The sequence below is a fragment of the Simochromis diagramma genome, unplaced genomic scaffold (assembly GCF_900408965.1).
Source record: "Simochromis diagramma unplaced genomic scaffold, fSimDia1.1 OVJJ01000802.1, whole genome shotgun sequence".
Taxonomy (NCBI): domain Eukaryota; kingdom Metazoa; phylum Chordata; class Actinopteri; order Cichliformes; family Cichlidae; genus Simochromis; species Simochromis diagramma.
Genome location: NW_024387492.1, coordinates 21,739,353 through 21,761,614, shown reverse-complemented (window position 1 = coordinate 21,761,614; position 22,262 = coordinate 21,739,353). Strand labels below are relative to the sequence as shown.

At 43.4% G+C, this 22,262-nt stretch overlaps 1 protein-coding gene across 2 annotated transcripts in view; it reads right to left on the bottom strand.

Moving 5' to 3' along the window:
• The window catches only part of LOC120724770 (serine/threonine-protein kinase D3-like), a 56,881-nt gene that overhangs the window by 10,314 nt on the left and 24,305 nt on the right, over positions 1-22,262 (bottom strand). For both annotated transcript variants that reach the window (XM_040017176.1, XM_040017177.1), the window contains exons 3-10: positions 11,791-11,929; positions 9,524-9,655; positions 6,046-6,203; positions 3,672-3,861; positions 3,280-3,357; positions 2,044-2,218; positions 1,456-1,579; positions 399-476 (exon numbers count right to left, since the gene is read on the bottom strand). In XM_040017176.1, the coding sequence (XP_039873110.1) occupies positions 399-476; positions 1,456-1,579; positions 2,044-2,218; positions 3,280-3,357; positions 3,672-3,861; positions 6,046-6,203; positions 9,524-9,655; positions 11,791-11,929 (1,074 nt within the window). The remainder of the gene's footprint in view (positions 1-398; positions 477-1,455; positions 1,580-2,043; positions 2,219-3,279; positions 3,358-3,671; positions 3,862-6,045; positions 6,204-9,523; positions 9,656-11,790; positions 11,930-22,262) is intronic.

Sequence of the window (22,262 nt, the reverse complement as noted above, 5' to 3'; positions counted from 1 at the left end):
ATGACTGAATCTGTAAAGCGCTTTGGGGTCCTTAGGGACTAGTAAAGCGCTATACAAATACAGGCCATTTACTGAAATGGCCAGTAAATTGTGCATTTACAATGCCAGGCGCATTATTCAATGTCAGTGTTGGTACAACAGATATTTTTAGTGTTTCTTTGCCACCTTTCTTTAAATATATTAAGTTACATTATCAACACAGAGCTTTCAACCAATGATAGACAACCTGCTCTTGGAACAATTACAGTGGACAAGCAGACAGTGATGTGTGTTAATGTCTTATGAGGTTCATGCTGTGTTACGGTATGAACCCGACTCCCTCCAGCTCTTCTCTTCACGTCGCTGCTTTGTTTGGCCGAGCAGCTGAAACTAGATCCGGGGCTCACCGGGTCTCCTACCTTGTAATACTTGGCTCCACTTTCATTCTGAAACAGAGTCAGACTCTTGCTGTCCAGCCTCCAGTAATGTCTCTTCCTCTGCAAAGACAAAACTTGTCATTAGGGAGAATGCTTTGAATCTGAGTCCAGAGAGAAAATAAAAATCTTTAAATCTCTTTTAGTTTCCAGTAATCAAAGACTTTCCTTTGAGGTTTTGAGTGATGGATATAAATGGAAGTATCTGAATTACCTGAAACCTTTTCAAACAATACTATATGTAGGACAGAGTCTTTTTATTGGCCAATAATTTAATTCCCTGGATGACAATAGATGTGTTCACCTGATGCACTTAACTGCTTGTTAATTTCTAGTAGAGCATTTGCATGTAGAACATGTTTCCAGATTGTGTGGATATATACCAAAAACCAAAGCTCACTGATTAAAATGGATTTAATAATTTCTGCACTGACTTGATGAAGCACCTCGAACTTCCAGCCTGCAGTGCAAAAGCTGACGTAGGTTATCAGTGCCCCGTGTTTGTTCATCTCCAAAAACTACCAAGCTGAAATTTTTGAAATTTGGCAGTGAGGTAGAGCAAATAAAAAAGGAAGAACGTTTGAAATTTTGGTGCAGATTAACATCACTTTTATTACATTTTCTAAATACGACGCTGGGATTAGTGACGGCTTTGCCTTTCTCCCAGTAACTCCTACAGCGAAGCACATTATTGAAAAATGCTATTCACATTAGCCAATTAGTGCTTACAGTGTAATGTACAAATTTTATATTTGCATTGTGTTTCAAATGTCTTGTGTGTGAATATTGCCTATAAATGTTTTAGCTTTTAGTGTTTGTGTCTGTTTTTTGGAATTTTTTTGCTGCTCCTAAGAGCTTTTAGCCAAAGCCAAAGGATTAGACTGGATTGATATTTTTACTTAATTATAAAATGAATTCAGATATTTCCTGCTTTTGTTGTTGTTCCTGCAAACAGACCAGCTGTGTTTGTCAGGCACCCAAAGGCCTAAAAAAACCCCTCAAAAGACACCTTAGTTTGTCTGTGTTTTGTGCTTCATCTCACCAGGTTGTCACGGTTGGTGTAGTGCACCAACCAGCCTTCTTTAACCACTGTGGAGCTTTTTCTCTTGGTGTGTTTGATGGACTGGACCACACGCATCAGAGGGATGTTGCTGCTGGTCGACGGGCTGCGTGAAACCAAATAAAAACATGCAAAGAAGCATTTTAAGGAAAAAAAGCCCACACAAAAATACAATACTAATGAGAATGTCAAAGATTCAAATAAAAAAATAAAATGTATGCAAGTCTTTGGAGGAGTTCCTTCTTTTCTGTTCTCTAAAGCTCTAGGCTCTCTTAACACTGAACACACTCGTTTGTTGTAGATTTTGGTTACAAACCACATGGGGGTGAGCCATGCTTGTGGTTTATTGCTGACGGGGGTAAAAACATGCCATCCAACACTGGACCCCACTTTGAAATTGTACCGTATATCCGAGAGAAATCGAACCTGTTCACATCACACATATCATGATCTCTCTACTTATGACAAAGCATCCAATACTGAGGCTCAATAGATTTTCTCATGAGGATAAATTAAGATTTTTATAATGCTATTTTAAAGCCCGTCACCAGTTCCAGTCGTCTGCTTCACCTGATCGTTCTGACCGTCTCGTCATCCTTCTCGCAGTCTGTGCAGGGACCCCCGAAGAAGATCTTGTCTTCGGTGGACTGCTCGTCCTGCTCGTCCATGCTGTGACCTCCATCGCTGTTCACATCGCAGTCCACCTCCATCGTCGCCTCTGAGTCCATACCGGGACTGGCTGGCTCTGAAGAAACAGGAAAAACATGAGAGCCTGGGAACAGGTCTTAAAACTTCCAGCCCGAGATTTCACTGAGCTGCAGTTCCTCTAATGGCCAGTAGGGGTTAGGTGTAAAATGCCAAAGACTTGAAATGAAAACGCTTCTCAATCCAGTTTAAAAAATAAAATGGTGTTATGGGGTGAGGGGCCTACAAGGGACCAAAAGGAGATCAAAAATACTCTGACGTGATCAGTGTAAAGTCTGAGCTCTGCAAACATGAGATTTCTGTCTCCTTCATTTCTTATATAGACTCCTCACTCATTTCATTGTCTCGTAGAGCAGGTCACCCACAGGAAAATCATTGTTAGGGTAATCAGGGAGCGAAATGAAGTCATTTTTTTCTTTTCTATCAAAATAAACTTAATGTTAAGAGTTTGGTACCATCAGTGCTGCAAAATTAGAAATTTTTTGACATCAAAACCTCAGTTTAGTGTTTTTTTTAAAATATTTTCTGCCTTGAGTGCAAGAAATTCTGTGTTGTGTTTTCTAATTTTATTTATTTAATCTTTTATTATTTTCTTTTGACTTCTTTTCAGTGTTAGTCATTTTAATTATTATTTAAATTGCTGTCTTTTATTGTTGTATGGAGGGCGTATGTTCCAATGAATAATAAAAAAGGAAATCAGATATGGTGTTACAGATAAACAGTAGCCAGGGTGGGAACCCATTTAACTGTCCATTTAACGGTTTTGTTTTAGCCTCTGGGCACAACTGTGACTGTTTTATGGAATCTGGTAAAGCCAACTTCCTGTTCCCTGCGCTGGTCAGAAGAACCTAATCGCATAAACTGTCATGAGATGGCAGCTGACGGCTTTGAGATTGCATTTCCTCCTTGATCTTCTCTATCTGTATGAAACCAAAGTGTCCTCAGCGGTCAATAAAAATCCAACAACAGGAAGAAACTAAAAAGAGTCCAAGAGCAAATCTCCCGTCCTTTGCCTACAGCGTCAGAATCTGTCTGCAGATATTAAATTTTGCCCATCAAAGGTTTCAGATGATTAAAGCGGTAAAAGTGAAACCGACTCACCTCCGTTAAAGTCGACCTCGCCCAGGCAGTCTCGAGGTACTTTGGCTGCACATCTCTTATGGCAGTTAAATTTACAGTCTAAAAAGCAAACATACAAAAAACATATTAAACATTTTAAACTTCTTGAATAACCATGTGACGAAGAGTAACCGACGGTTCCCACAGAGTACTGCAGAGTCTCTCCACACACTTCATGGGGCGATTAAGAAAAAAGTGAAGGAAGGTTAGGACTTCACAGCAGATTGAATATCTCTGGAGTTTGGACGGTTGGTTTCTCTATTTTCTAAGACTTTCCTGTGTGTGTGTGTGTGTGTGTGTGTGTGTGTGTGTGTGTGTGTGTGTGTGTGTGTGTGTGTGTGTGTGTGTGTGTGTTTTTGCGTGTGTGTCGTCACCTTTGCATTGCAGGCCCTGGCGGAAGAGACCCTTCAGCAGGCGTTTGCAGAACTGGCAGATGGTGGGACGGGTGTAGGTGTGGACGGAGAAAGTGTGGGGGACTTTCACCCGACCCAGGACCATCTTCTCCATCCAGATGGGCCGGCCGCTCAGCAGGGAGTTGCGCTTCATGGCGCCCAGAAGAGGGCGCTGCAGAGGGGCGGAGAACAGAAACAAAAATGCGAAGAAGAAATAGGATTTATTTTTCTGTTTATGCTCAGATTTCCAAACAGAGAGCAAACTGACCAATAACACTTCAGTAACTCATTTTAGTTTGTATTTAAATTTGTTCTTCATGTAAAAATTAATCATTAAAAGACATCACGCTTAGACGCTGGAGGCAGAAAGTGCTTAATAATTCCTACCCTTATCTACAGTATCTTTTATATCTGTAGGGCACTGCCACCCTGGAATAGACGACTTCCACCAGGACAGAAATGTTTTTCATAGAATCAAAAGTGATCATTGAGAACAGCTTTAGCTTCAGTGACCTTTCCTCTCCCAGCAGGGCTTCCAGATCCTCTGACTGATGAGGTCAAGAGTTCAGATTTTATCTCAGTTCTTCTGCCTCTGGCAAAACTTCAGTTTATAGTATTTTGTACCGATACAGAACCAAGATGTCTGAACCATCTGTGGATTCAACTTTCAAATATAAACAACAAATGATGCAGTCTTCTTTTTTTTCTCCATTTTTATGCAAGTTATTTTATTAATTACCACAAACATCCTGAAAGAGGCAATCAGCTGAATCTGGAAACAGGCGAGCCTGTTATGTTGTTGCGCTCATGCATGCGCAGCTTCACGTGGGTGTTGGCAGACTTATCTAGTGATTATCACAGTAAAGGTGCTCTGTGTTCATAATGTGAACAAGAAGCACAAATCTGTGCTGAGGTGACTCACTCTCCTAGCATCATTTACATTTAAGGGAAAAGTATTAAATTTAGTTTTCTTTGTTCTTTTTAAATGCACTTTATGAGGTTTGCAGTTTGCCCTCCTGAAGCTCCTAACACACAATCTGCTGGAGCAACTCGCTCAGCTTGCAGGTCAACAGCATGTTCTTGTTAGTCTAAAAAACTAACTCTTTATAGCAATCTACTGACCTCGAAGGAGAGGTCAGAGGTCAAACGTGACATATATGAGGATTTTTGTAAACCATTATGTTGGCCGGAAGCTTTTGGTGGATGTAAGCCAAATTTTAAGTTTTATCAGAATTCATTTAAAACTTTTCAAGCTATCGTGTTCACAGACAGAATAACACACAAGCACACAAACGCTTCTAAAAACATGAATTAGTGTAGAGTTTGTTCTGCGTTCCGCTGTATGTGTCTGGATTGAGTCCACCATAAGGCTAACACGCTGACACACAACTAGACACTCTCACGCCCACATCTAAAGCCAACTAACACTCAATTAACCTAACGAGCGAGCGTTTGGACTGTGGCGGGATCACGCAGCTGATCTTTAGGTGAAAGTTTCCCTCGTTTTTGGTCTTTGATTGATGTTTTTTTTTTTTTTAGTTCTAACTAAAAGGAAATGAAAGGAGTAGTCAGAGCTTTAGAGGTTGATCTGAAACATCAAATTTAGAGATTTGCTCACTCATCGTGAAAGCGGCGTACAGACAAACTCTTTTCCATCCACGAGAACAAGAACAATGACTGTCCTTGTACAGCATGCAGCTTGCAGGGCACTGTCCTGGCAGGAGCAGGAAGCATGTGACACAATGGGCCTGAATTAGTACAGAACAGTTGGATAATCCACCTTCTCACTTCACTGATTCGCCACATGTGCATGGACCTCTAGACCTCCTAACAAAGTCCAAATTATCTGAAATGTCCATGAAGAAAGCGAGACTTCTTTAGGATCTGCTGCCCGAGCGTGATCACACATCGGGTCTCTTAAAGGAACAGTTTCTTTCTGGGATCTGTAAAATCTAGCTTGGCTGCTTGTTAATCAATCAGACTAACTGATTGCACAACATGCTGCTCGGGTCCACTCAGGTCAGATACGTATATGGGTCTGACTGTGCTCGGGTCCCCCTCTGATCTGTGTGCTTGCTCAGCCTGTGAGAATCTGACTGTGACTTTCTCTGCTTGTTGGCTTGAACCGGATGGAAAAATCAAGCGGTTTGCCTCGAGCCATCAGACAGAAAGTGCATGTGTGCGTGTATGTGTGTGTGTGTACTGGGGCTGGGGCTGCACAACTGCAAGGGAAGTCTGTGCATACATTTTAACTCATTCAAAAAACAAAAAAACAAAAAAAAAAAAAACCAACCAAAAAAACCAACTAAAATGAATACGACTAATGAGTGATTTCATGCGAGCGCAGCAGACCCACCTCCTCCTGCAGTGCCGGGCTGAAGTCAGTGGAAGGTGGACGAGCGACAGACAAGGTGGCGCCTGGCAGGGAGACGTTTGACAGTCGCCTCTTCCTCACGCCGCTGCAGTTGTTGGGGATCTTGAACGCACACCGCTTGTGGTAGTTCTGTCCACATCCTGCACAGGAGAGGAATCATCGTTAAGATTCACAGTTCAACTGAAGTTCTGATCCCGAAGTTAATAAAGGAACCAAGTCCGACCCATGGCCTTTGGGAGACACCCCCAGTACATCCAGCTCTTCCAGGATGAGACCAAGGCCCTCCCCGGGAGGCATCCTAGTCTCACCCTCTCTCTAAGCCAGAGCCCCAACAACAATCGAGAAAGATCATATCTATCATTCATATCTATGATTTCATTCTTTTGGTTTCACAACCACAGATGAGAGTAGAAACGCAGATAAACCTGTGAATCAGCAGCTTTGCTTCCATGTTCAGCTGCTTTGAATCTCTGGCTCTCTTCCACAACATGTTTTTTATCCTGTCTTCCTTCTCTCTCCCCAACCAGTCGCGGTGGATGGCCGCCCCTCCCTGAGCCTGGTTCTGCCGGAGGTTTCTTCCTGTTAAAAGGGAGTTTTTCCCTTCCCACTGTTGCCAAAGTGCTTGCTCATAGTCGTATGATTGTTGGGTTTTTCTCTGTATGTATTATTGTAGGGTCTACCTTATAATATAAAGCGCTTTGAGGCGACTGTTGTTGTGATTTGGCGCTGTGTAAATAAAATTAAATTGAATTGAACATAAATGTCTGGTCTTGTGCTGCAGGAGGGTCATTTTGTAGCTTTTGTGGCTAAAATGTGCCGAGACTAAACCTCAGGAATGCAGATTCTTGATAAAACACGGCAGGGCCAAAGCAGAGCATGAACCTTTTATTTTCTTACCAAGGAAATTTTAACCCTTCAGACAGGGCTGGGCTGTTAAGTCCTTTCTGTCCATTTTCTATGCAAAACCAGGTTACTCAACATCACTGGCTTATATGAAATATGGATACGGTTCAAATTAACCAGTGTAGGGTCATGCGACGACAGCACAGAGTACCAACTTTATAGCACGTCTGGTCAACAAGCTGTATTGAATTTAGATGCCTGCTCACAACTGGAGCACAGACTTCATGAACAATCTGTCTGTACGAGTAAGGCCAAAGTAAGCACCATTATTTATCAGATAAATGCATTAAAATATGTCAAAGTATTAATTTACTCTTCTAAAGGTTCATTTATGCCCAACAATCTTCTCATAGCCAAATTATCTGTTTAAAAACACAGAATTTATTGAGTCCAGGATGTGGTTCAGAAAGCTGTTTACAACATCTGAAGCTTAAATGTGCAGGAAAAAAAAAAAGCTAAAATTTTCTTCCATCAAGGTTGTTTTTCTATTTTTTTCTGTCGCTTCAGGTTTGGGAACTTTTCATTTTTAACCATTTCAAACGTACAAGCGGAAGCCAAACATCAGCTGCTCGGGTGTCTCTCTGCTCGGCATCACAACAGAGCGCCGAGATCAAAACGTTAAAGTCAAGACTGTCTGAAAAATGATTGCAGGAAGTCGACGAGCCGCTGCAGCTTTAAAATCAGGTCTAAAAACCAGTGTGTGAATATCCGAGTGTGTGTATGCCTCTTTCTTTTTATTTTTTTTCCTCAAGGTGATGATTTGGTCAGCGTGGACGTGGTGGAAACCCGAGAAGCCACCACGTGTTACCTCAGGGAAAATAAAACTTTATGAGACGTGTTAAAGCAAACATGACATCACTGTGAACTCTGATGGAGGTTTAAACAGTCGAGTTTTATAGGTTTGAAGGTCCAGTTATCGGTCACTCAGAGGGAATAGCACGCAGCCTGCCGGACTTCTATTACATCCCTGCTGAATCACTGACATCACTTCCCATCATAATGTTTAAATAGGGAGGAGCCTATTTTAATGCACACACATCCTGAAAATGATTTCTGATGACTAAATCTGAGACTTTATGCTCATGATCGTTAGACTGCTCTTAGCAGGCCAAGCGAGATATTCCAAAACTTTTTCCAAAATTTTCCAGTTCCTCCTGGGAGAATAACCCAAGGTGTTCCCATCATCTATCCAGTGAGTCCTGGATCTGTAACTCTGGGTCTTCCCACACACCCAGATCACCCGAGCTGGCTTTTTGGCACAAGAGTGCAATGGCTCTATTCTGAGCTCCATCCAGAGGACTGAGCCCCTCACCCACTGAGCCCAGCTCAGCCCACCCACTCACAGAAGCTCATTTCGGATGCAGTCATTTGCCAATCATTTGTTCAGTCACTAACTAGAGCTCATGACCAGGTGAGGGTAAAAGCAGTTGGGTACAGCGCCCACATTGCTGCCAGTGCCACAACGACCTCGCTCCCTCCCCTAACTCCCTCACTCGGGGCTAAAACTGTACCTCAACCCAAGAGTGGTGGCAGAGAACCACAACCTTTAATGTGCTGACTCTCATACTGCTCGCTTCACCAAACCCCAACTCAAACACCAAACCAGATCCCTGGCAGGGTCCAACACTCACTTTGAACATGCAGCGGGCACAGCCATGAAATTTTTGGTAACAACAAATTTTTGCTGAAAATTGAGAAAATGAGACTTAAATGTAAGCCAAGAACTGTGAATTCAAACACTTGGACAGCATCTATATTTTCTACGTATTTGCTTCTCTGTTACTTAGGGTTTGGCAACTGCACAAATATATTTGTTTGTGGTCATTTTTGGGGCAATTTTTTGTGTGAATTCATCTCCAAAAACTCATCTCCGGCTCCACTAGAGCGGCTTTGCATGTTTCATAGTTCAAAATAATCCTGTTTATTTTATAGGGAGCCTTGGTGCAGTGCCTGTTTTGTTTTATTCAGCTCCTCCGTCTGTAAGCCCACCTGTCTCTTCCTTCCATTAGAAAATGTTTTGTGGGACTAAATGTTCCGACCACCCTTCCTTGAAAAGCGTTTCTGGGAATAAAATTTCCTGGCACAGAGAGCTCTATCAGACCCCTCGCACATCCTCCATCGCGAGTATGAGCTCTTGCCTTCCGGCGGGAGACGGCAAGCCTAAAATGCAGACTGAATTCTTTTTAAAAATTTATTTTTGCCCACTTTAAGCACATTAAGCATTTAAATAACAGCTTTTTTATGTTTATTGGGTCTTTGTGAAGACAGTTTCTGCCACAGCACACAGAAAAATAGTCAGACTCTAAGGGGACAAAGTACATCACAGCATATCAGAGGAAAAGTTCTGAGAGTTAGAGCTGTGGGACTAACCCCTTCCTTGAAAAGAAATTCCTGGGATTAAATGCTCCCGGAATAAAAATACCTGGGATGTAAAGTTCCTTGGACAAAACTTCTAGCCACTGTGTTAGAAAAACAGTTCCCGGGACTAAGATTTCGGGGTTCTCTGAGCAGAAACGGACATGTCAACAGCCTAGAAGCTTCCTGAGTGCTTCCTCACCTTCACATTTGAGTCCCTGTCTGACGAGCCCCCACAGCATCTCCCCACAGTCATCGCAGAAGGCCGGTGCCTTGTAGGAGTGAACGTACAGAGTGTGAGGTCGGATCTGGAAGTCCTCCTCTGTGGCGAGAGCTGAAACAGAAACACACACGCAGTCAGACTATGACTGTCTCTGTGGGAAGCTTTCCACCCGCGCCAGGAGATGGTCCCCCAAAACGATGATGCTCGGGCTCTGAGCGTGAGCGTATCAAAATTACAATCTGACAAATGAATTTATCGCTAGAAATGGTCACACATACACTAAACGTCAATGTCTGGCAAGTCTTTCTGGGGTTACAAAAGTAGAAAGCCTCACGTGGAATAGTTGTACCCTGAAGTATTAGCTGAAGTTACACAGGATTTAAAATATGCAAGTAAAGAGAAGAGAAAAGTGTTTAAATGAGGATGAACTTTTCAAGCTAACACATAAAAACATCTTGTTATTGGATGTGTTCTTTGCATTTTCAACCTTTAATTATTGCATTTTTTGAAAATGTTTCATCTATTTTAAATGTAATGTGTATGTACTACATATATACACAACCACACAGACCATTTTGTGCTACTTGTGTGTATAAAAGCTGGAAAACAACTCAACCGAGCAGCAAGAATCACACTAGAGCCGGTTTCATCTTGATCGCTTGGCGCTCTGGTAGCAGCTCGAATGGTAACAGTGAAATAAACCAGCTGAGCTCTGCAGGGTTTTGCAGCAGTAGCAGCGAGAGGTGCACGAGGAGGAGGAGGAAGTGGTCGTGGGTTTGCACCCTGTGCGGTTGCGATATGTTTTCACCCTCCTGTGTAATTTAAACCTGGCGCGGCTCTGTGTCTGGGTGTTCGGCTGTAAAGGTGTCAGTTTTAGTTTTCACAGCCCAACATGTTGACACATTTCAGGAAGTGACAATCCTATGCACAATATTATGTTTAGAGCGAACGGGGGTGACCCAGGGAGGCGGCGCTGGTGGAGAGGAAACGAGATCTGTGCCAGCCTCATTTTACCCGGAGGATACGAAACTGATGCGAAAATACATAATAAAGATACAATTTAAATGTTTAAAACTTACCTTTGACTTCAGTGTGAAACCAAATACATGGTTAGGCAAATTTGATTCATTTAATAACGGACCGTGTTTTTCATTAAGATACATTTTAAACAATTATTTTATTCTTACTGCTGATTTTAAAGTTAATTTATTTATTATTAGCTGGAATCATTTTTGATTCTTGTTCATACCTTAAATGGTCCTGAGCTCCCAAATATTAAACCATGATTTATAGAAAATCCAAAAAAAGAAATCCCACAAAAAACGACAACATGCAGTTGTAAGTGTGTCTTCTGTTTCTGCAGCATGCTTTCTTTCTTTACTCATGCTTATCTCATTAATGTCTGTGCATCTTTCTAAGCTGTAGCAGGCTGAGATCTCAGGGACATCATCTACTTGTCTGAAAATAAAGAACTTAAAAACTGGGAAAGACTCAGCAGCTACCAGAGGAGGACATACAATGATTATTGACAAAAATGTAAAAGAATGTTATTTATACAGGACATGCTCAAGCATGAAATTCAGAAAAAAGAGAAACCTAAGGTACACTCAAGAGAACAAGAAGAGGGGCATTCAGTCTAAATAGAAACACTAATAAAAGCACTAACGGGACAATAAAAGCTGGACTTTCTCTCAGTCTGTTTCTAAACACTCCAAGAAGAAAAATGACACCATTTCAGAACTGAAAACAGGAGAAGAAGAAGTTGAAACAGGAAACAAAGCAGTCACGCACGTTTTCGGCATTTTGTTCAAATGCTGCAGCGATCTTGCTCTGTTCCATCTCAGCATCTCCATCCTCATGCATTGATGCATCATGTAGACACTGCTACATGTGTCAGGTTACAGAAATCAGGAGGTGTATGACGAGTCGAAACACCACCACAAGTGCACCATGGGCCTGCAGCTGTGACGACATTTAGCATAAACTCCCTGCAAGGCCGCAAACTGGCTGGCACGGGGTGATCAGTTACACCAGATCAGCTACATTTAAACTGCGACGGGGCAGGATTGGAGTGATGGGTTGTGGATGGGTAGGGCTGCAGTATTTCTGGCTATGTATGCACACTTGATTCCATCACTATTCGGAGTTTTGCATGTTTGATAAATGTTTTTTATCAATTCGAACATTATATCCACCTGCTGAGGGAAAAAAAAAAAGAAAACTGACTAAAATTATTCATTCCTTACCAGAGAGCACCACCTCGATCAGGTCGCCCTCCTGGATCTCCTCAGCGGAGATCAGACGCTGCAGGATGTTGTCTGAGCTCAGGTCGTGACGGAAGAGCAGGATCTTGTCGTACATCCCAAAAAATCCACATTCAGGAAACTGAGGAGGGAAAAGGGGAGGTGTTATTGCTCAGAGTTCACGTCCGAGCTGCAAAAGGTTAATGAAAGAAACGACACCGACATACGGGTAGTGTTAAACGTGCTGCGCTATTCAAATGTTTTAGGGACTCTAGGTGACTGCGTTTGTGCCCTCACAGAGAAAACTGATCATTCCAAAACACCGGGCTACAGTTTGAAAGAACAATTATCCAGAAAATTAAACAAAGAAAAACAGAAAGCGATACATTCATGCAACACTCATAAAAATCAGTCAGGCACAGTCGTAGCCTCATGGTGGTTTTACATGTTCACCTGACTCCTGTGGTGTGGTGGTTGAGTTACAGACCACATGCCCCCCCCCCCAGCTTCCCCTTCTGCTGATCTCTACAACATACAGCCGAATACAGACTGTATATAAAAGACGGACACATCCACTGTGACATTACCCATTAGTTTGAACAGCAGTTTTGAAGCCTCAATTTTGGTTTTATGTATGCTGGATATGTCATTTAAAATTTTTCACTTGCATGAGGTGAGCACAGTTACTCAATAGGGTGGAGTGCTGATTGATTAGTTAACAAATAATTTTAGGATTTCACCCACTGGTGCTTTTTTTAAGAATCAGTCTGAGGATTTCAGGTATCACCAACTTAGCTTTTGAAACCAGGCATCGTGAATAAGAGTGGATCTAACAGTGACACTGAAGGACATTACAGTTGATCTCAGTAAAAAGGTCATTTTCCTCTCATGTCTTTTTAAACCAGAGCAGGCGCCCCCTGTTGGCCAAGAAATATTGCTAGATTAGCTTAATGGCTTCACTTTACACAGAGCCTTTAGGGCAGCTTTAAGTGGTAACTCGTTTCCAACTAGGAACTAGCTAGCTTTCAAAATAAAGCAATCTAACATATTACACCACTGCCGCCTGCTGCGGCTTTGATCCTGCGGTAGGTTTTTAAAATTATAGCCCGAGGGGAAAACCCATCAAATATGACTGAAGAGGAGGACTCATTCATCATAATCTGTGCGATGAAAGAGATAAATGGATAGTGACTCTTAGACATAAACACATGTAATAAAGCACTTTTTACACTCAGGCGGGCCACTTCCTGTCTCGTTTGTGGGATTTTCTTCAAAAAGTTCTGACTCAGTGTTTGGAACAGTTGGCAGCAACTGGTCTTTCAAAAATAAGACCGATTTTTAAAAAATACAAATTTAAAATGAGCCTCGTAATATACTTGGGTAATGTGTATGTGTGGGGATACACTGATAGTAGTTAGTGTCTTTATATTTTGTGCCATTCTGAGCACTAGCATGCAAAACAGGAGATCATCAGTGAATAAAGCACCTAAGAAGGTTTTGTTTAAAAGAGAATGAACTTTAAAACTGGTGCAGGAAACCCAGATAATCAGTAAATATGATTTTAGTCCTTGAATATAAATTTAAAGTGTATTAGGAAGAAGAACACCAACATTTACGTCTTTTATTTGAATTGCAAAGTTTCTGTGCTCTATTCGTTTTACAGCCGCGCTGAATTATCTGTAAAAGAGCTGCTCTAGCCTGCTGACCTTTGACCCCTTTCAGTGAACTATCATCAGTTTATTCTCACTGCAACAATTTTTCCACTTAGATGGAAGTTTTTTTTGTTAAAATCATGACCTCATCGCCTGTCGTGGTCCGGCTTCTTTCCAAAGTCAAAGATTACTTAACCTTTCCGTATGAGGAACAGATGACAAGTGATGAAACAAATTCACAGAAACGCCACACTGGGAAACTACCAGAAGCCCACAGCAGCTGAAATAGGTAGAATTAAATCAAGAATTAGATTTTCTGCTGAAAAGCATGAAGATTCCTCAGCAGCTACAGCTCCTTTTTCTCTTTTAACAGGAAGTTTACAAATGTTGTGGTGAGAGCTCCACGTTTGGGTCACTGTCCATGTCTAATGCAAAGCCGCTTCTCTGTTTAGTTCCCAGACCAAAAAAAAAAAACCCCCCAGAGAAAATCTAATGTTTGAGTCGGTGCTGCTTTGCTTGAGGCACAATGCCTCTGCAGGGGGGGACATGCCAATGATCTTTCGTAAAACTTTCTCTCAATACTTGTTATTTGAGCATTTAGTCCATATAAGGAAAATGGACTAAATGTAGTGCATATTTACATTAATGTGCATTTGATCACCATCATCATAATTAAAGAACATTTGAAAAATACATCAAAATACAGTCTGAAAGTTTAAAAATACAATATCTCAGGCTTCAAGCTGCCCTGAATGCTAGGTTTCAGACGGTTTTTTCTACTTGGCTCTGGATGTCAGTGAGACCGGATCTCTTAAAGGTGGAATTTATGGCTCAGCAGGGGATGACCTGTTTACCTGCAGAGAGCTCCGCAGTCAATGGAGAAATTCGTTTCATGCTTCTTTCACGCCTGGTGACCGTTATTCAGGCCCCCTTGTCAACCAATCAGCATCAGGCAGACGCATACATCATCTGCTTCCAGCAATGCGCAGTCTGGACTTTTGAGAACTGAGTGGGTTATAACTTCTCTCTGCTTGTTGGATAAACGGTAACATGTACGCAAAGAGACATTTGTGGGACCATGAACTCCTTTCTGATTGGTCATCTTAGGTACAGAAGTCCCACCCACCTGCTAATCAGAATAAAACTGGCTGAAAGGGGCTCATTTCAGACCCATATTAGATAAATAGGAATTATTCTGAAGCGTGAATCATGCAAAGCTACCCTAGTAGAGTCCAAGAATGAAAATTAGGAGCTGGAACTAGAAACATACTGTTGATTGTTTGGCCTGTTCCTCCACTTATCATTCAGATGGTGCCTAAAACAAGCGATGAATGAATAAATAAAAATCCTGGTTTTAGCAGTAAACTTAACCCCTTCATCTGACTGTTCTTAAAGCCCTGCGTTGTAACATTAGTGAGACGGGTCTGTCATTCCAAAGCAGTATTTTTTAAGTTGGCATCATCAGTGTGATGGAGTGTATTGAAATCCATACCTTGGTTGTCTCCTTACCTTAACCATGTGCAATTTACAGAAAGTGAAAGCAAGAGTAAAAACAGAGAACAGAGCAGAAAAACTAAAAGTCCAAGTGAGACACAAACACAAGAACTCGCAGGACCAGCTTGTGCTTGTGCGTTAGTCCTACACAGAGCTACAGTTAGGACCAGAAATATTTGGACAGAGACAACGTTTTTTTTTCTAATTTTGGTTATGTACATTACTTCAATTAATTTTGAATGAAACAACTCAGTCTGAAGTGCAGACTTTCAGCTTTAATTCAGTGGGTTGAAGAAAGAGATTCAAATACATAAGAATGTGAGAAACTAAAGCGGGTTTTTTTTTTGTTTCTTTTTTTTAAACACTATCTCTTCATTTCACGGGCTCAAAGTAACTGGACACCCTAACTAACTGAAAATAAAATGTTAATTTTTAATACTTGGTTGAAATCCCTCTGCTGGTAATGACAGCCTGAAGTCTTGAACACATTGACACCACACCGCTGTCACAATGAGGTTTGTCTCTTAACTGTGGAAATGATTCTGCGATCATCCACCACTGCTGTCCTTGGTGGGCGTCCAGGTCTATTTGTGTTTCTGAGTTCATTAGTGCTTTCTTTCTTTCTCGGGATGCACCAAACTGTAGATTTTGCCACTCCTGCTACAATAGCAGGAGTGGAAAAGGAGTGGTTTTTTTTTTTTCTTCCTGTTTTTGCATATTAAGGATGGCTTGTTTCACCTGCATGGAGAGTTCCTTTGACCGCATGTTGTCTGTTCACAGCAACATCTTCCAAATGCAAGCATCACACCTCAGATCAGCTCCAGACCTTTTATCTGCTTAAGTGATAATGACATAACGAAGGAATTGCCCACACCTGCCCAGTAAATAGCCTTTGAGTAAACTGTCCAATTACCTTTGGTCCATTTAAAAAGAGGGTGGCACATGTAAAGGAGATGAAACTCCTAAACCCTTCATCCGATATACAGTCCTGATCAAAAGTTTAAGACCACCTGAAAAATGGCAAACAAATCATATTTTGCATGGTTGGATCTTAACAAGGTTCCAAGTAGAGCTTCAGCATGCAACAAGAAGAAACGGGAGTGAGACAAAACATTTTTTGAGCATGCAATGTATTGAAAACAACACTTAAACTGAAACAGGCTGTTTTACAGCTGATCAGAAGTTTAGGAACACACCTCCAAAAAAACCCATAAACCCTTCAAAGCAGAAATCAAAGTTCCAACCATGAACTCAGCAATGAGTAGCTCCACCGTTTTTGTTGATCACTTCAAAAATTCGTTGCAGCATGCTTAATGCAAGCGCTTCAAAGAAGCGAGTGGGAACATTTCTCCAAGTTGTGAAGACTGTCTGGAACTGTTGTCCATTTTTTTAACTTCCCTTGCCATCCATCCCCAAAGGTTCTCAATTGGATTTAGATCAGGAGAACAAACATGATGGTCCAAAAGAGCGATGTTATTCTCCTGGAAGAAGTCCCTCCTCCTGTAGTCACTGTGTACTGTAGCGTTGTCCTGTTAAAAAAAACCCAGTCGTTACCACACAGACGAGGGTTCTCAGACATGAGGGATGCTCTCTGCAACATCTGTACATAGCCAGTGGCCGTATGACGTCCCTTCATTGTTCCACTGAAGGAAAAAGCACCCCAGACCATTATGGCGCCCCTTCCACTGTGGCACATAGAAAACATCTCAGGTGGGATCTGCTTGTCATGCCAGTAACGTTGGAAACTGTCAGGACCATCCAGGTTAAACTTTTCTCATGAGGAAAAAAACAAAAACAAACAACCTTTCTTCCACCTTTCAATGTCCCATGTTTGGTGCTCTCTTGCAAAGTCCAAACAGTCAGTTCTGTGGCGTTAAGGAGACGAGGCCTTTGAAGACGTTTTTTGTTTTTGAAGCCCTTCAGTCTCAGATGCCGTCTGATAGTTATTAGGCTGCAGTCAGCACCACTAACGGCCTTAATTTGGGGCGAGGATTGTCCAGTGTCTTGACAGACAGCCAATTGGATCCTCCAGCTCAGTGCTGGTAAAAAATTTTGGGGGGTTTCCTTGACTTTTTTGTTCCATAACCATCCATCCATCCATCCATCTTCATCCGCTTATCCGAGGTCGGGTCGCGGGGGTAGCAGCCTAAGCAAAGAGGTCCAGACCTCCCTCTCCCCAGCCACCTCCTCCAGCTTGTCCGGGGGAATACCAAGGCGTTCCCAGGCCAGCCGAGAGATATAATCTCTCCAGCGTGTCCTGGGTCTGCCCCGGGGCCTCCTCCCGGTGGGACATGCCTGGAACACCTCGCCCAGGAGGCGCCCAGGGGGCATCCTTGCCAGATGCCCGAACCACCTCAGCTGGCTCCTTTCGATGTGGAGCAGCAGCTGCTCTACTCTGAGCCCCTCCCGGATGGCCGAACTTCTCACCCTATCTCTAAGGGAGAGGCCAGCCACCCTTCGGAGGAAGCTCATTTCCGCCGCTTGTATCCGCGATCTCGTTCTTTCGGTCACTACCCACAGCTCGTGGCCATAGGTGAGGGTAGGGACGTAGATCGACCGGTAAATTGAGAGCTTCGCTTTTACACTCAGCTCCCTCTTCACCACGACTGACCGGTGCAGCGTCCGCATTACTGCAGCCGCAGCCCCAATCCGTCTGTCGATCTCCGGCTCCCTTCTCCCATCACTCGCGAACAAGACCCCGAGATACTTGAACTCCTCCACTTGGGGCAGGAACTCATCCCCGACCCGGAGTGGGCACTCCACCCTTTTCCGGCTGAGAACCATGGCCTCAGATTTGGAGGTGCTGATCCTCATTCCCGCTGCGTCACACTCGGCTGCGAACCGCTCCAGTGCGAGCTGGAGGCCCTCACCCGATGAAGCCAACAGAACCACATCATCCGCAAAAATCAGAGATGAGATTCTGAGGCCACCAAAGCGAAAGCCCTCCGCCACTTGGCTGCGCCTAGAAATCCTGTCCATAAAAATTATGAACAGAACCGGAGACAAAGGGCAGCCCTGACGGAGCCCATCACCCACCGGGAACGAGTCCGACTTATTGCCGGCAATGCGAACCAAGCTCTTGCAACGGTTGTATAGGGATTGAATGGCCCGTAGCAATGGGCCAGACACCCCATACTCCCGCAACACCTCCCACAGGACACCCCGAGGGACACGGTCGAATGCCTTCTCCAGGTCCACAAAACACATGTAGACTGGTTGGGCAAACTCCCATGCACCCTCAAGTATCCTGGAGAGGATAAAGAGCTGGTCCAGTGTTCCGCGACCAGGACGAAAACCGCATTGTTCCTCCTGTATCCGAGGTTCGACTAGCGGACGAACTCTCCTCTCCAGCACCCTGGCATAGACTTTCCCAGGGAGGCTGAGGAGTGTGATCCCCCTGTAGTTGGAACACACCCTCCGGTCCCCCTTCTTAAAGATGGGGACCACCACCCCGGTCTGCCAGTCCACAGGCACTGCCCCTGATCTCCACGCAACATTGCAGAGACGTGTCAACCAAGACAGCCCTACAACGTCCAGCGCCTTCAGGAACTCGGGGCGGACCTCATCAACACCAGGGGCTCTGCCACCAAGGAGTTGTTTAACTGCCTCAGTGACCTCGCCCCCGGAAATTGGCGGGTCATACCCCTCATCCCCAGACTCTGCTTCCTCCTCGGAAGACGTGTCAGTGGGATTAAGGAGGTCCTCGAAGTATTCCTTCCACCGCCCGACAATTTTCTCAGTCGACGTCAACAGCGCTCCGCCAGCACTATACACAGCGCAGGTAGAGCACCGCTTTCCCCTCCTGAGACGCCTGACGGTTTGCCAGAATCTCTTCGAGGCAGTCCGAAAGTCTTTTTCCATGGCCTCTCCGAACTCCTCCCACACCCGAGTTTTTGCTTCAGCCACTGCCCGAGCCGCATTCCGCTTGGCCTGTCGATACCTGTCGGCTGCCTCCGGAGTCCCACAGGCTAACCAAGCCCGATAGGCCTCCTTCTTCAGCCTGGTGGCTCCCTTCACCTCTGGTGTCCACCATTTGGTTCGGGGATTACCACCACGGCAGGCACCAACCACCTTGCGGCCGCAGCTCAATGCAGCAGCTTCGGCAATGGAGACGCTGAACATGGTCCATTCGGACTCAATGTCCCCAGTCTCCCTCGGAATGCTGTTGAAGCTCTGCCGGAGGTGTGCGTTGAAGATCTCGCGGACTGGGGCCTCTGCTAGACGTTCCCAGCACACCCTCACTACGCGTTTAGGTGCACCAGGTCTGTCCAGCGTCCTCCCCCGCCACCTGATCCAACTCACCACCAGGTGGTGGTTCCATAACCCTCGGGATCATTTAAGAAATTCCAAATGACTGTCTTACCGAATCCCACCTCAGCAGCGACAGCATGCTGTGAGAGACCCTGCTTATGTGGTTCAACAACCCGACCACGTTCAAAAAGGAAACGTTTATTTGCCTTTGCCATCAGAACATCATGACAGAGTGACCACCTGAGAGAAAATGAAATTTTTTTGCACAGATTTTGCCTTTTAAGGACTTGTGGTCCTAAACTTCTGATCAGCTGTAAAACACCCTGTTTCAGTTAAAGTGTTGTTTTCAATAAATTGCATGCTCAAAAAATGTTTTGTCTCACTCCCATTTCTTGTTGCACGTTGAAGCTCTACTTGGACCTTGTTCCAACCATGCAAGATATGAGTTTTTTGCCAGGTTTGAAGTTTAAATAAACGCATACTGGCTTAATAAAGACACGCCTATACATTTGTATGAAATCAATAGAAGTTACAAAGAAACACCAACACATGTAAAAATGGAACTTCTCACTACCTCTCACGACTTTCTCTGTTTCCTTTTTGTTATTTTCTGCACAATTCCTGAGAAATAATGACATTAACTTCTCTGCGACACGACATCTATAAGTAAAGACTTCATTTAAAGGAAACGTGGCAGTGGTTTGGCAGGTTTTATTTCCTTAACCATACAGCGTATATACCTCACTGCTGGCCATTTTGATACATGAGGTTTTCCTGCTTTTGAGAGTACAAACTGTACTTAATGGCACCCAGACTTCACTCACAGCTGGTCCTGCAGTAAGTAAAGATGTATATGGTGTTTCTCCTAATTGCCTGTATAGTGTATTTAAAACACTGTAACATGGTGTTTTTAATTTTCCTTTTTATTTATATCATAATTCACGCGGGTAAATAAAAGTCCATCTCAAATCTTCTAAGTAACTTGATTAGTGAGGAAATAAGGAGCTAATTTGAAGAGTTTGTGCTCGTGCAGCTTTGTGAAGGGTGTGTGTGTTTTTGTGATAAAGTGTGTGTGCAGTGGATTTGGAGTTCAGCAGCTTCTGCAGCCTGCAGACGGAGCAGGTGGAGCAGCTTCCTGCTGAGCTGAGCAGGATGTTAGCAGCGTGCAGAAAGCATGCAGTGTGGATCCTGCAGGCCGCTGTGACGGCAGGAAACAACCCAACAGGTGACGAGGCACAAGCTGCGTGGATCACGTTAGATGTAACACACACACACACACACACACACACACACACACACACACACACACACACACAAAGTGCATCATGAATTATGGCTGAGGTCTCGTCACTAATACCCTGCAGTCATTCGCCGTGCGGCTACACACTGCCTCTCAAAAAAAGAGAGATGCTGACAGTCAGAAACACGGGAACAGGACGGTCTGATCAGGGACACGATAAACAACAACAAAAAGCTGTAGAAACTATTCGGTGTCTGAGTTCTCACAGGAGATGAAACTCAGCTCACGCTGGCCTACTTGTGATGGGCACATCCTCTGAAAACATTGCAACCCTGATCCTTTTGTGGCTCTTTGTACTTGCTGTCAAAAAATTTCAGTTAAAAACTGTTTTTAAACTTGTCTGCTGGAGTCAGGGGCAGTTTATTCCTCGATACAGTTGCTGCAACCACCGAGGCCCTAACCTTGGACAACCAGGGGCACCTCATCCTCAGCATTCCCGTGGAAGCACTTAAAGTTAAAAGGGCAGAGAGGTAAGGAGGCTGAAACCCATGCAATGACTTAAAAGCAAGCAATAAAATATTAAAAGCAGTTGTAACACTGACAGGATTCTAGTATGAGTGATGTGTGGTCATGCTTTTATGTGCTGGTGGAGAGCTGCAGGGTTTTGGACCATCGAAGGAGATATTTGTTTTCTTCAATGGTCAACCGCTCAACTCTGATTAAAGGAAAAAAACCAAGACAAAATAACTGTTACTGATCAGTTATTACTTTCTAAAGTTGCAGCTAAGTAGGTTTGGATTGTGTTATAAGAGCTCTGCTTTAGCTCGTTGTCCAATAGGAGGAAATAAAATTGTGTCTAGAGGGCATGGAGGACGATGCTGCAGTCACTCAGCTGGCCTGATGTTGTTTCTTTAATCAGCAGAACAGGTTTCAGTTGCACGTTCATTCTTTAAACATGACAAAACATCATTAGATTAGACAAAGTGCTCCTCTCTACATCAATATTGATTTAATACATTAAACCAATAAAAAAAAAGAACATTTCTGCACATTTATGGCTTTATATGTTTAGTTGTTTTATTGTCATGCAGAAGCACTCCTCCTGCATGATTCACGGTTTGAATCTTGGTTTCAACTGCAGTTACCTCACACTGGACAAGTTCATCAACTTAGCTGAAGCAAGCGTAGCCTCTATCATGGAAGGTACCAAGCTTTTATTTTGAAATTCCGCATCAATGAGGAGTGAGCTGTAGCTCTAACCGTGACAAAAAAGTGTGTCGAAAAACTGAGCAAATATATACGCTAAATTTACAGTTTAGAAATAGAAAGCAGAGAAAATCTTTACTTTACTTATTATAAAAACAATAAGTGAAAAGGTCGTGAACTTCTGCTGGGCATGTGTCAGCTCCTCAGTGTCTGCATTGCTGTTCGTTATTGATTTTGCCACCTGAATACAAGAATATTCGGCCAGATGTTGAATGAGATAACAGCCCGTGGGCCAGTATATAAAGGTGGACTCTGACACTATAGAGCATCATCAGCTTATATTCAAATTGATGACTGCTAACCTAACTATGACAATGGACGCCCCGGGCTGCATGTAAATTTTACCATGGACGTGCACTTCCTGTCCGGCATGTTTTTATAAAAGACAATTCACAATATAACATAATCAGATACCATCAGCAACATGTCATGCACACTCCCAGCTTTGAAATAATCTCACATCTTCCTCTCCCATCCTGCCTAAGAATGACGTTTTCACACATTAACGTTTTATTTTCTCCCTGGAAAATACACCAACTCTACTTTCACCTCACAGGCATTAATCATACGTC